The sequence below is a fragment of the Propithecus coquereli genome, unplaced genomic scaffold (assembly GCF_000956105.1).
Source record: "Propithecus coquereli isolate 6110/MARCELLA unplaced genomic scaffold, Pcoq_1.0 Scaffold96, whole genome shotgun sequence".
In the NCBI taxonomy this organism is placed as follows: domain Eukaryota; kingdom Metazoa; phylum Chordata; class Mammalia; order Primates; family Indriidae; genus Propithecus; species Propithecus coquereli.
In genome coordinates, this window is record NW_012155951.1 from 4,547,854 (window position 1) to 4,560,647 (window position 12,794).

General features: G+C 38.0%; 1 protein-coding gene across 1 annotated transcript; it reads left to right on the forward strand.

Moving 5' to 3' along the window:
- Positions 1-9,449: 9,449 nt before the first annotated feature.
- On the forward strand, positions 9,450-9,988 carry LOC105827072 (40S ribosomal protein S13-like). Its single transcript, XM_012665092.1, has one exon. The coding sequence runs from the start codon at positions 9,472-9,474 to the stop codon at positions 9,850-9,852; it is 381 nt and encodes a 126-aa protein (XP_012520546.1). The 5' UTR covers positions 9,450-9,471; the 3' UTR covers positions 9,853-9,988.
- The last annotated feature ends 2,806 nt before the right edge of the window (positions 9,989-12,794 follow it).

A 12,794-nucleotide genomic window follows, 5' to 3' on the forward strand; every position in this document is an offset into this window, starting at 1 on the left:
CTTTGTCAATTTACCTACTTTTAAAAATTTTTAATAAATTACTGATACAATTTGGGTATTTGTCCCCTCCCAATCTTATGTTGAAATTTGATCCCCAATGTTGGAGGTGGGATCTGGTGGCAGGTATTTGGGTCGTGGAGGCAGATCCCTCAGGAAGAGCTTGATTCCCGCCTATGGTAATGACTAATTTCTTGCTCTGTTAGTTCCTGTGAGAACTGATAGTTTAAAAGAATCTGGTACCTCCCTCCCCCGCCCCTCTTGCCTCCTTTCTCTCTCCATGTGATGCCTGCTTCCCTTCCCCTTCCGCCTTGAATGAAAGCTTCCCAAGGCCCTCACCAGAAGCAGATGCTGGCACCATGCTTCTTGTACAGCCTGCAGAACCATGAGCCAAACAAATCTCTTTTCTTTATAAATTACCCAGCTTCAGGTATTCCTTCATAGCAATGCAAAAGGAACTAAGCTAAGACAATGATCTACCAAACATTTCTGAATCTTGATAATGGATAAAGCTTAGGCTGTCACTTAGGCTCATGGTGACACTGTAATTAGACATAAGATTGAGTGTCTTTAAAAGGAGATCATTCTCCGTATCTGTTACAGATGGTTGGCTTTTAGAAGCCTGTTATTCAAAGGCTCAGGGGAACCCTAGCAGTGTCTCCGGTGTGCTGGGTCCCCCATTCTCTTGGCAGAGGCTTCAGCTATGCGTATCTGGACATTGACATTCCATGGGCTCTGTGAGAGGGATCTCACTCTCTTTTGCTTTCCCCTTTAATGGGAGATCATTAGAATATCCTTTTGTGACAGGGAACAAACAGACTACCTCAACCCCAAACACTTTAACTTTACAGCTGCTAGCATCTGCCAATCTCATGGGAAACTGGGTGTGTACACAGCCTGTCCTGCTTGTAAAGAGTACCCAGTTCCAGCTTCCTCTTTATCAGGTTGCCCAGATAGAGGTTTGTGGGTGGAGGTCATTCACTGGATAACTTGCTTGCACATCCACAGGACTCAAATGAGATGAGGCACTTGGAGCCATTATGAAATATAAGGTGCTAGACAAGGTCAAAGCCCAGGTGACTGACATCATGAGCATTTCTCTACTAACAAGGGTGTGGGAATGGTGGTTTATAAAGTCTTTCCTAACTTAACATGTGGATATGAAAAGGCTTTTGGTTTTGAGAGAGAGAGAGCAATCATCTAAGAGACAGCAAAGTCAGACGTCTAATAAATCACATTATAATTACAACGAAACGCAAACATTACCTATTCTAACTGTATTATTATATTAGGTAATTCCATGACTGTTTTAAAGATTGAAAACTCGAATTTTAATATGGCAATGTCGCTACTGCCAGTTTAATAGCTTTCCATTTCCAATATTACTCAACTGCTCTGGTATGATACTTTCTTCTTAATTTTCATACTTGTATTCATTTTCTATGAACAGAATGAGATTATAATCAATAGACCAAAACTTTAAAATGAAACTTTTTTCTCCTGAAGTGTTTTACTTGAAAGGCAATTACTTTGTTTTTTTTTTCTTTTTAGTTTCAAAGGTAAACTTTCTATCGAAGTTTAACATAGATGCAGAGAAGTACAAATACATGAACGTCTCAATTTCCGCAAAGTGAACACACATGTGTAACTAACAGCAGATGAAAATATCAAAATTAGTTCCCAACAAAGGTTACCACCATCCTCTAGTACTGTGAATTAGTTATGCCAGCTTGTGAAATTTATATAATGGGATAATAGTACTGTATATACTCTTTTACATTGGTTTCTAAAAGTAATTTAATTTTGTAAGGAAATCTCCATGTGTTCTAAGAATGTTCTTTTGCAATTATATAAGCCAGGCATGATCGTTATAGTAAACTTGAAAAGTATAGAAAAGTAGCAAAAAGACAATAAAGATCATTCATAATCTAATTCAAAGACAACCATTTTGGCATATTGCCTTCTAGTATTTTATCTATGCATTCATTAACTGATACGTTTATGCATCAAATATTTATGAGATGTCCACAACACTTAGTATGCTAGGCACAAGAAAAACGTGGGTGAACATAATTATTTTTACATGGTTACAATGAAACACTTTATAAACCCTCATATCATGCCTTTTTTCTTAACCTTGTAGCATAGGCTCTGTGCATCTCCCTGCCGGCTGGTTAAAACAAGGGCAAGAAAGAGGAGCGTGGCATCTCTCAGGTCTTCAATATGTTATGTTTGGATCTCACCATCTCTTAGGAAGAACAAAGGTTTCTCATGACCTTCCTGGTGGAGAGGGTGGAAGGAGATGTGAAGGGAGGGAATGAGGGAGAGGTTCCAGTGACAGGGTGATAGCTTCCTGTGCCACCATGGTGGGCATAAAGGATGGGCTGGGCTGGTGACTGATAAGTGAGTGATTGGGACTTTGGGGCTTCAAAGCTGAGGACAATCCAGGGGTCAGAAAACCTGGGAATTAGGGCAGTGACTAGGGGGCAGCTAAGGAGTAGAAAACAGTGAGTCAGAGAAAGCAGTCAACCAATCTAGAAGTAGATGCAAGGAAGGTTGAATATTCATAAGCTCAGGAGAAGAAAAAAGAAACAGAAGAAAAGATAAGTTCTATGGTCTGAAAGTGTCCCCCTAAAATTCATATGTTGAAAACTAGTTCCTAATACAATAATGTTAAGAGGTGGGGAGCTTTAGGAGGCGATTAGGACATGAGGGTGGAGCCCTTGTGAATAGGATTAGTGCCCTTATAAAAAAAAGACCCAAGAGAGCTTGTTTGCCCCTTCCACCATGTGAGGCAAGAAGGTGCCATGTATGAGGAATAGGGCCCCCACCACACACTGGATCTGCCAGCCCCTTGACCTTGGACTTCCTAGCCTCCAGAACTCTGGGGAAAATTTCTGTTTATAAATTACCCAGTGTAAGGTATTTTGTCGTGGCAGCCCGAAAGGACTAAGACAGGAAGAAAAGTGAGGTGGTCCTAGATCAGGGGCTTGGCTAACTCTGGATATTATGATCAGTGGAGGAGCCTGCACCTTAAAGGATAGGTTATAAGCCTCAGATGTGCCAATCCAACCCACTTTAGGGGAGAAAAGAGGAGCCAGTATTGCAGGGAGGTTTTTGTGGCCCCATTCGCACAGGGTATGGGGGATGTAGACAAGGAGGGAAAAGAAACTAGCTGATAAACTTACCTGAGATTTTTAAACCTAAAGGAGAGAGTTACAGAGACTGCTGCTTGAATAAGAAAATTCTTATGTTTATTTACACACACATTGTCTTGTGAAGATATCAATTCAAGTAGGAATAGAACTTTTGAAGCTAGTTAGCACTTCAAATAATACCTTTAACAATTCAGTTCAAGAACCATTAATAATAGCTATCACTTTGTTGGTTAAACTGTATTGAGGACCTTGCAGTATTGAACCTAATGAACCTTATCTCATTAATCTTTTTAAAGACCATATGACATAGGTAAGTCCATTCCTGTTTTACAGATGAAGAAACAGTTTCAATATGTTTAAGTTCTTTGTTCAATAAGACTCAGCAAATGCAAGGCAGAGGGAATCTATATGCCATCTGACCTTTCTAGTAAGTATTATCAAAAAGAAAGTTTCTCCCTGCAAGGAGATCTCAATCCAGAAGACTCTGACATTGGCAATCACCTCTGTCTATGTAAGGGGAGAGGAGACTCTATAGCAGGAACAGTCACTTCCTCACTCCCTCACTTGTGTTGTGGCCCATGTTCACAGGGCATGTGTAACTAGCACCCCCAGGGCTCAGTGGGCAGCCCTAGAACTTGTGTTCATTCATTTTGTTACTAAAGGGGTAACCAAGGTGTTGATGCCATAGATTCATGGCAGAACTCTAGGAAAGCAGGGATTTTGGAGTCAGAATGAAAACAAACGCCTCTCCCCCAGCGTACGTGCCAGGTACCTTCATGTGCATCGCAAGCATCTTCAAAGAGAGAGTTTTGTCATTCTCCAGGCAGCATCCCCTGGCCCGTCAAGTTCAAAATCTGATTCCCTATTCTCAGCTGAGTTTCCTTTTTAATCTAGTGAGAATTTACCACTCTAAAAAAGTCTTCATGGGTGTGATAAATATTTCAAAACATTTAGAAAGGCAAGGGGACTTTAAAGCTCTCTTCTTCCTATGATGATTTTGCTTCAGGTTTTTGTGAGCTTGTCCCTGTTGTGTCTTCTTTTCCAGGCACCCTCCGGAGAAGGGCTTCCTGATGTTTTTGTGAGAATATTTGTTTAGCATTCTCAGATATGCTGAAGGGGATTTAGGGAAGTTTCCATAGGGCTGGTGAAGACAGTCGTTATTCTTTATATTATATAAGAACAATAAATTAAAAAATGAAAGAAGATAGTAAATATTAAATATTTATAAAATTCCATATAAATTATTTTCATTTATTTTATTGAAAAAACTGAGCTTTATTCCATGAAGATAACTTTTTAATACAAAAGTTAATGCTTCAAATGACTATATACAATTTCTGATCGAAGTTTTTAATGATGTCTTCAAATTCTTAGTTGTCTCTGTTGACAAAGAACTTTATTCCACAAATGATTTTACAAAAATATTAAAATGATTTTTGCAATTATTCTACAATTTACAACAGTGGACATTCTATTTAAGGATCTAACAGCTCTTCCTTTTATTTCTTGGACTAATGTTGACATTTCTTGTGATAATGTGAAAAGATTCAAATCTGATTGAACTTTTTCATATCAAGTATTTAGAAATAATGATGGAATTCTAATTTGTAAAATATACATGCACTGTTAGAGCTGTTGCATTGCGGATAGCTTAGATGCTAATTAAAGGACACATTGGCTGCAAGTTTACAGAAGTTTCAACGTATATGAAGGCAGGGATTCAGGGCACTGTCTGGTGTTTGGGACACCAGGTACTTGTGCCTGGGCTCCCAGCTTACTGCCCACTGGCCACACCTTGGGCTGGATTGAAGTGCTTCTTGACCTCTCACAGTATGACTTCTCTAGAAGCTTTGTTGGCTCTTCTCTCCATTTCCACGGCAGTGCTATGCTTTGCAGCTGGCTTTTGAAATGTATTGCCAAGTAGTATAGTCACTCCCTGTCTCTGTTCAGCTTAATTGGGCACACAGCAGGAATAATGGACATCACTGATCTTGCCAGTGGCCTGGGAGTGTGTAGTGCCTCAGGCCCTGTTCCTCTCCAAAATGCTCTGAGGAGCCTGAAAGCAGCAGATTGGGGTTGCAACTGACCTATTGGCCTTGGCTACTGTAGACTCCATCTGGCTGCCCAGGACCAAAGGCATCAGTGTCTCCTGGTACCTGTTGCAGGATACACTTTTTAGAAAGCTCTGATTTAGAGGTACAAATTTTTTGTTCTCCCTGAATCCTTAGGATACTGAGCTTTCTTTTTAAAAGTTTCTAAGTTCTAGTCTTGTTATTTTGTTCCACCGTCTTACTGAATGTTCTTGAAAACAACCCATTTGGCAAGACAAGGGGCAGCAAAGACTGGGTTCTCAGAGCGTAGATGCTGATACCAGACAGACAGGTTTCATTTCTTAGCTGAGCCAGTTGCTAGCTGTGTGCTTTATGTGCCTCTCCTCATCTATTAATATATAAAATAGAGATAACAATAGTACTGTTTTTAGAAGGATGTTAAAGAATTAAATTAGCTAATGCATGTTAATTCTTGCATCAGTGCCTAGCATACAGTTTAAATGTCCAATAGTAGTAGTTAATGATGATCTTATTATTACTATTGTTGATGGTGATAATATTAATATTATTGGTGTTACTAAAAACTTGACTGTTACTCCAATAGAGAGTTTTTTGTTTGTTTGTTTTCTTACTAGACTATAGCCATTGCTTTAGGTTTGTAATATTTTTCATTTATATTACATTCTTTATTACCAGAATGGCTATTATCCATCCATTTTAACCATTTGCAACAAGATTAGTAAGCCAGGAGTAAGGGTAGCTTTTGAGGCATGGAATAGTATCAAGCTATCTATCTCTAAGAAGAGTGAATCCTACATTCAATGTCATGGAGTTGGCTAGAGTAACCTGTATCTAATGCAAAAACTCACTTTAACAATGACATAACTTTTTAAAAATATATTATGCTCTTTGATACACAGAATCATCTTGACTTTTTACATTTTTTGAAGCTTGGACTCAAGAGAACTAGCCATAATAGTCAGGAGACCACTTACAGTTTTATTCTTAACTGAATACATAAGTTGGCTTCACAATTGAAATGGAAAGTCTACAGAGGGAACAGACTTTATGATTTTTGCCTATTACAGGTTTTGTCACAGAAAAGTGGATTAATACAGTAACACTTCATTGTAAATGGACATTAATGAATGCTAAATTACTACCAAATTCCTATGGAACTGCACATAACAGCTACTTTCACATTCAAAGAGTTTTTCATGATTAATGTTATTATAATGAATACCAAAGAAATTAATAACTATTTGTCACTTTAAGAAGTGTTGCAAATTAATTTTATGCTGTTTTTTATTCTCATTTGTCATAAGAGTAAGGACCTAGAATTTTAATGTCTAATATGTGGTGTGAATTAAAGAAGTGGCCTTGCCACACTGACCTTTTCAATATTCTAATCTTTGCTTTGCTGACCTCTCAGACCTATTCCTGGCAACAGTTAGGCTTTTGAGAGGAGGGAGAGCCTAGCCTGTTGGGTAAATGAGCAGAGTGAGGAAATATTTTAAGACACACTTTCATAATTCACTGACTGTATTGGAAATTCAAATTTTCAGACTATTTATTATCTTGACAAACATGGTAATGTGTGCAGAATATGGCACCACATAAATCCATTCTGGTGACAAAGAGTTTAATGAGAATGGGAAATAGTAGAAACCCAAAAGCAATCACTTTACAATCTGGAAACTGGATAGAGCTAAGGTCCCATCAGGTTTCACAGCAGTTCTTTTTTGGCCCTCATAACAATTGCTTTTTACAGAAAACACAGCATGGCACCACCATGTCCAAGTACTCATAATGGGAGTTTGGACCCATTCATTTGGAAAGTGGCCTCTATCCAAGTAGAACATCAGTTTAATGAATTTACATTCTGTACTGTCTGTGGAGCAATGATTTGACATCGTCATTGATTTATACTGAAAATGATTCACCTCTATTTTGATAGGACATAAATATTTTCCATGTATTAGTTTTTTCATTCATTTATTTCATTTATCTATTCAACTATCCAGTAAGTATCAAATAACTGGTGTGTGCATAGCATTGGCACATACTAGTAATGTGCCATTGGCTTATAATCTAAAAAGATGGAATATGGATGAATTGACACTGTAAGTACAAATAGCTGAGGATAGATTCCCTTAGAATGAGAAACTGTAGCTATATTTTTCTGGAAAATATGAGGGGGAACCACTCTGGGCATGAGGAACCTGGGAAATTGTGTGTCAATAAATGGTTACTTGGTCCCTGAAAATATGAAAATGGCCAATCTCCATGAGAAGGGTATTTAAGGATATGAGGAGGAATGGAGAAACATTTGTATTTTTAATAATTTTATAAACAATTCAACAAACTAGTATAAGGTTTTACAATTACCCCAACCAATTTTAGCTAATCAGAATTAGCACATACATGGTGCCAACAAATGTGCTTAGCACCTATAGGGAGGCCTTATCCTAGAGAGAGTTTAGGGCAGTAGAATCCCATGATCTGTGGTTGTTTGGCACTATGTCCCACTCAAAGTTACCAAATTTTCATGCCTTTGGTGATCACACAACCATATACCTAAAGGAGCAAAAGGAGCCTAAAGTGAAACCAGGCAAAAACCACCATCCTGGATTAGGGTAGGCCTTACATTTAAAAACATGTATCCTTTTAAGAGAACAGAAGGGAAGAAGACAGAAGGAGAAGGCAATGTAAAGACAGAGGCAGAGGTGGAGTGGTGTGTCTATAAACCAAGGAATGCCAAGGATTGCCAGCAGCCACTTGAAGCTAGGAGAGAGGAATGGAATGGATTCTCCCTCAACCTCCAGAAGGAATTAAACCTGCCGTTTTACACTTTTGGACCTCAAAACTGTGAAGAAATAGATTTCTATTGTTTTAAGATACCCATTTTGTGGCAGTTTGTTATGGCAGTCCTAGAAAGCTAATGTAGGTAGTAATGCTGGTTGAGGCCTTGTGGGTAGTAAAGTAAACCCATAGCTAGAGTATAGCAATGCCAGTCAAAATAAAGCATTTACTTTTTCAGGGTAAAAGGTATTCAATATAATGAACTTGCCACCAAAACTCGGATTGGTCCACTTGAGGGTTGGTATCACATTGAAGGATGAGCATTGGCCTCTATTGCTGAGAGACTAGACATTTATTAGGGACTAGATCACCCTTACTGAGGTCATGCTGTGAGCCATGCATCGCCTCTGTGTCTGCTACTTTGGCAAATCCATTCTTGATCCTATTGCGCCAGTCCTTGGATGTCTATGGAGAGAGGCTGACTGACAAACACTGGGGAAGACATCTTCTCCCTTTGGTTGTTTGAAACTCTTTTTCTGTGGCGCATTAAAGTCAATATAAAATTTCTCACCCTTTGTGTCAACTCCCCTAAATCTAACAGTTGCCTCTTTCCCAGAAATTCTTGTACTTAGTTTTCCAATATTGCAACTTCAAGGCCTTTGGCCAAATAGGCAAGTCATTTATCACTTCACATGAGTACATGTATATCCTTACTTTGGGCCACTTCACTTTCTATATAAAGTGAATGGCAAGCTGCTTCACCTGAATTTCTGCCATTGAGAGGACTTCCCCTTATCTTTTTCTTCCAAAGCTCCTGAATGGGGCCACCATGAGGCAGCAGTCTATTTTTGGCTTATACTCATACACGAAGCTGGTACATCCATAAACCAAGTTTGGACTTCTTCATCTTCCCTCAGCTGGTCATAGGGAATGTCTCATGAGACCATGAGTGTGGACTTCCTCAAGCCTATTTTTTAATATATCCTTTCCACTTTATGACTGATTGTTGCTGGGCCTGCCCAAACTTATGACTTGATGCATTTAATAGTATGGAGTATACAGTGGGCAGTCATGATCTCAGGATCACTTGATTTTTTTGGTGTTTGAAAATAGCACTAGTCACATCTCCTCATCCAGAGGATACAATACTTTTTTTTAAATTCACAATCTTGACTGAAGGGAGAAATTTCAGAGGCTTCCATTTGACTTTTCCTACAACATTAGCTCTTACTTTGCCTGCCAAGGAGTCAATATGAGATTTCTGAACTGCTATGTATGTCCTTTCTAATTATACATTTTGGAATTGAGAAATAATTACCAGATGGGCCTAATGGAAAGCACTATTATGCCCAGTCCTGTGGTGTTACTAGGTCCTTCTTCATCAGGACCTGGCCTCTCCTTCAGATGATGGATTCTGAAACTAAGAATTGACTTAGCCTTTTTGCTGCCCGACAGCCGCCATCATGGTTTGCATGCATGCTCCCAGGAAGGGTCCGTCCCAGTCGGCTTTGCCTTATCGCCGCAGCGTCCCCACTTGGCTGAAGTTGACGTCTGATGACGTGAAGGAGCAGATTTATAAACTGGCCAAGAAGGGCCTTACTCCCTCACAGATCGGTGTGATCCTGAGGGACTCACATGGCGTCGCACAAGTACGTTTTGTGACAGGAAATAAAATCTTGAGAATCCTTAAGTCTAAAGGACTTGCTCCTGATCTTCCTGAGGATCTCTACCATTTAATTAAGAAAGCGGTTGCTGTTCGAAAGTATCTTGAGAGGAATAGGAAGGATAAGGATGCTAAATTCCGCCTGATTCTGATAGAGAGCTGGATTCATCGATTGGCTTGATATTACAAGACCAACCGAATTCTTCCTCCCAACTGGAAGTATGAGTCATCCACAGCCTCTGCCCTGGTTGCATAAATTTGTCTGTGAACTAAAGCAATAAAATCATTGTTTAACTAAAAAAAAAAAAAAAAAAGAATTAGGTCTGCAAACTGGCAAAGGATCATGACTTTTCATTAAGCGGATGACCTCAGCCTTCCACTTATCCATTTTTGAGCCCTTCTCATTATGATTTGTTAAGCAATAGCCTTGACGGCCAGCTATCCTGTTTCTAGGAATACCATATTCTATTAAGATATTCATAGATCAGCCCTGCCCTAGTTGCCATTACAACCTTGCTGCCTATTACGGTAATTTTTACCACCTTGCTTATGATGGTTAAGGGCTGCCACCTGGTCTCTACTATTCCAGGCTCCTACCATCTCTATTAACATAAGTTCAAGATATTTTATAATTCTCCTTGTGATTTCTTCTTTTACTCTTCGGAGTCCAGTTATGTAATAGCATCTCCTATTATCTGTTGATTTTTTTTTAAACTGGGCTCTGGAGTTATTATCTTAGTAGTTGCTAGGGATTACAATATATATCTTAATTTATCACAATCTATTTCAGGTAAATACTGACTTAACTCCAGAAAAATATAGCAACTATGTTCTAAAATAGCCCAATTTCTTCCAACCTCCCTGTTTGTGCTATTATGTCCATATGAGGTATAACATGTCTTTATGTATGTATGTTATAAACACCCAAAATACAGTGCTACCCTTATTGCTTTATATAATCTATTTTATTATGAAAATTAGAAGGAAAATATATTTATATAGTCTTTTATTTACCTATATTTTTACCATTTTTGTGACTTTTCACTTTTTCCTGTAGTTTTAAATTTCCATCTGACATTATGTCCTTTCAACCTGAAGGACTTCCTTTAGTATTTCTTGTCATGCAGATCTGCTAGCAATGATTTCTCTCAATCTCGTATACCTGGGAATGCTGCATTTTGCCTTCATTTTTAAAGAACAGATTTGCTGGATATAATCTTTGTTGACAGCACTTTGCATATGTCCTTCCACTGCCTTTTGGCCTCTGTTGTTGCTGATCAAAGTCAACTTTAAATAGTACCAGTGATTCCTATGCATGATGAGTCTTTTTTTCTCTTGCTGATTTCAACATTTTCTCTTTGTCTTTATCTTTCTATACTTTGATTATGATATGTTGATTTCTTTGTGTTTATCCTATTTGGGTTTCATTTAACTTCTTGGATATGTAAATTAATGTTTTTCATCGAATTAGGAAGTTTCAATCATTGTTTATTTAAATATTCTTAATTAAACATTTTGGAACAGTTTCAAATTTACAGAAAATTGTGAAACTAGTACAGATAATTTCTATATACCTGATACCAGGTTTTTCCTATTATTAACATCTTACATTATTATTGGTTAAATTAGTAATCTTATATGGAGTCATTTTAACTAGAGTCTATACATTTTTCAGATTTGCTTAGTTTTTACCTAATGCTCTTTTTCTGTTCCATAGTTCCATCCAGGATATCACATTACATTTCATCATCATGTCTTTTTAGGTTCCTCTTGGTTCTGATAGTTTCTCAGACTTTCCTTGTTTTTGATGATCCTGACAATTTTGAGGATTACTGGTCAGATATTTTGTAGAATGTCCCTCTATTGGGAATTGTCTGATGTTTTTCTTGTGATTAGACTGGGATTATGTGTTTTGGGGAGGAAGACCACAGAGATAAACTATCATTGTGATCACATTGTATCAACTATCAACATAACTTACCACTGTTGGTGTTGACCTTTATCACCTGGCTAAGGTAATGTTTGTCAGGCTTCTCTGCTGTAAAGTTATTCTTTTCTCCCTTTCCATATTATATTCTTTGAAAGAAAGTAACTATGTATTTCCCACATTTGAGGAGTGGGGAGATACTCTCTACATCCTTGAAAGAAGAGTACCTATAGAAATTGGAATGCTTCTGTGTGGAAAATTTGCCTATTTTCCTCTATTTATTTAGGTATTCAGTCATTTTTTATATCAGTATGGACTTACGGATATTTATTTTACACTTTGAGTTATAATCCAATATTATTTTGTTTTCTTGCTCGAATTGTTCCAGTTTTGGCCATTGGGAGTCCTTTTAATTGTTCCTGTGTTCCTTGCATATACTCCCCCATCATAGTTTTGTTGCTAGGGTTTATTTATTTATTTATTTATTTTTGGTATAAATATTTTCTTATTTTTTAGCACTACAATATGTTCCAGGTTCATCTTACATATTTTCCACCCCAGTCCTAGAATCAGCTATTTATTTCTCTGAGATGACTTGGTTCTTTTTTTTTGGAGAATGGTATTAGAAACTAAGATCTGAGTGCTAGGTGTTCTCTTTGTTACTTGGATGTTCTTGCTTCTAGGCTTTCTCAGCTGACAGAGCAAGGAAATATATGTGTGTGTACTATGCGCATATACCTATCTATAACTATGAGAATATTTCCATATGTAACCATCTCTGTCTATATTTAGCTAAACATGAGTCCATGCTGATGTCTCCAACTCCATTCCATTACCACCTGGATCATTCTAGCCTCTTCCATGTGCTTATTTGTAAACGCTGACTACAGTAGTGGGAAACTGGGCTCCCACCATCCGCTATTCATTTGCTTGTTCAATTCTGTATCAGTAGAATGGCACAATTCTATACCAGTTGTATACCAGTATCAGAATTGTTACCTCATACCCTCATGGAGTATGTACTCTTTATTAATTAGAGGATAGTGCTCATGTATAATCTTTTATAAAAAAGAAATTTTAAGGTATCTCCATATTGCTTTCCCCAGAGGTTGCACTAGTTTGCAGTCCCACCAACAGTGCATGAGAGTTCCTATCTCTCCGCATCCACGCCAACATTTATTGTTTTGGGACTTTTT

Coding starts and splice junctions, on each gene's coding strand:
- LOC105827072 (XM_012665092.1), top strand. CDS start 9,472: ATGGTTTGCATGCATGCTCCCAGGAAGGGTCCGTCCCAGTCGGCTTTG.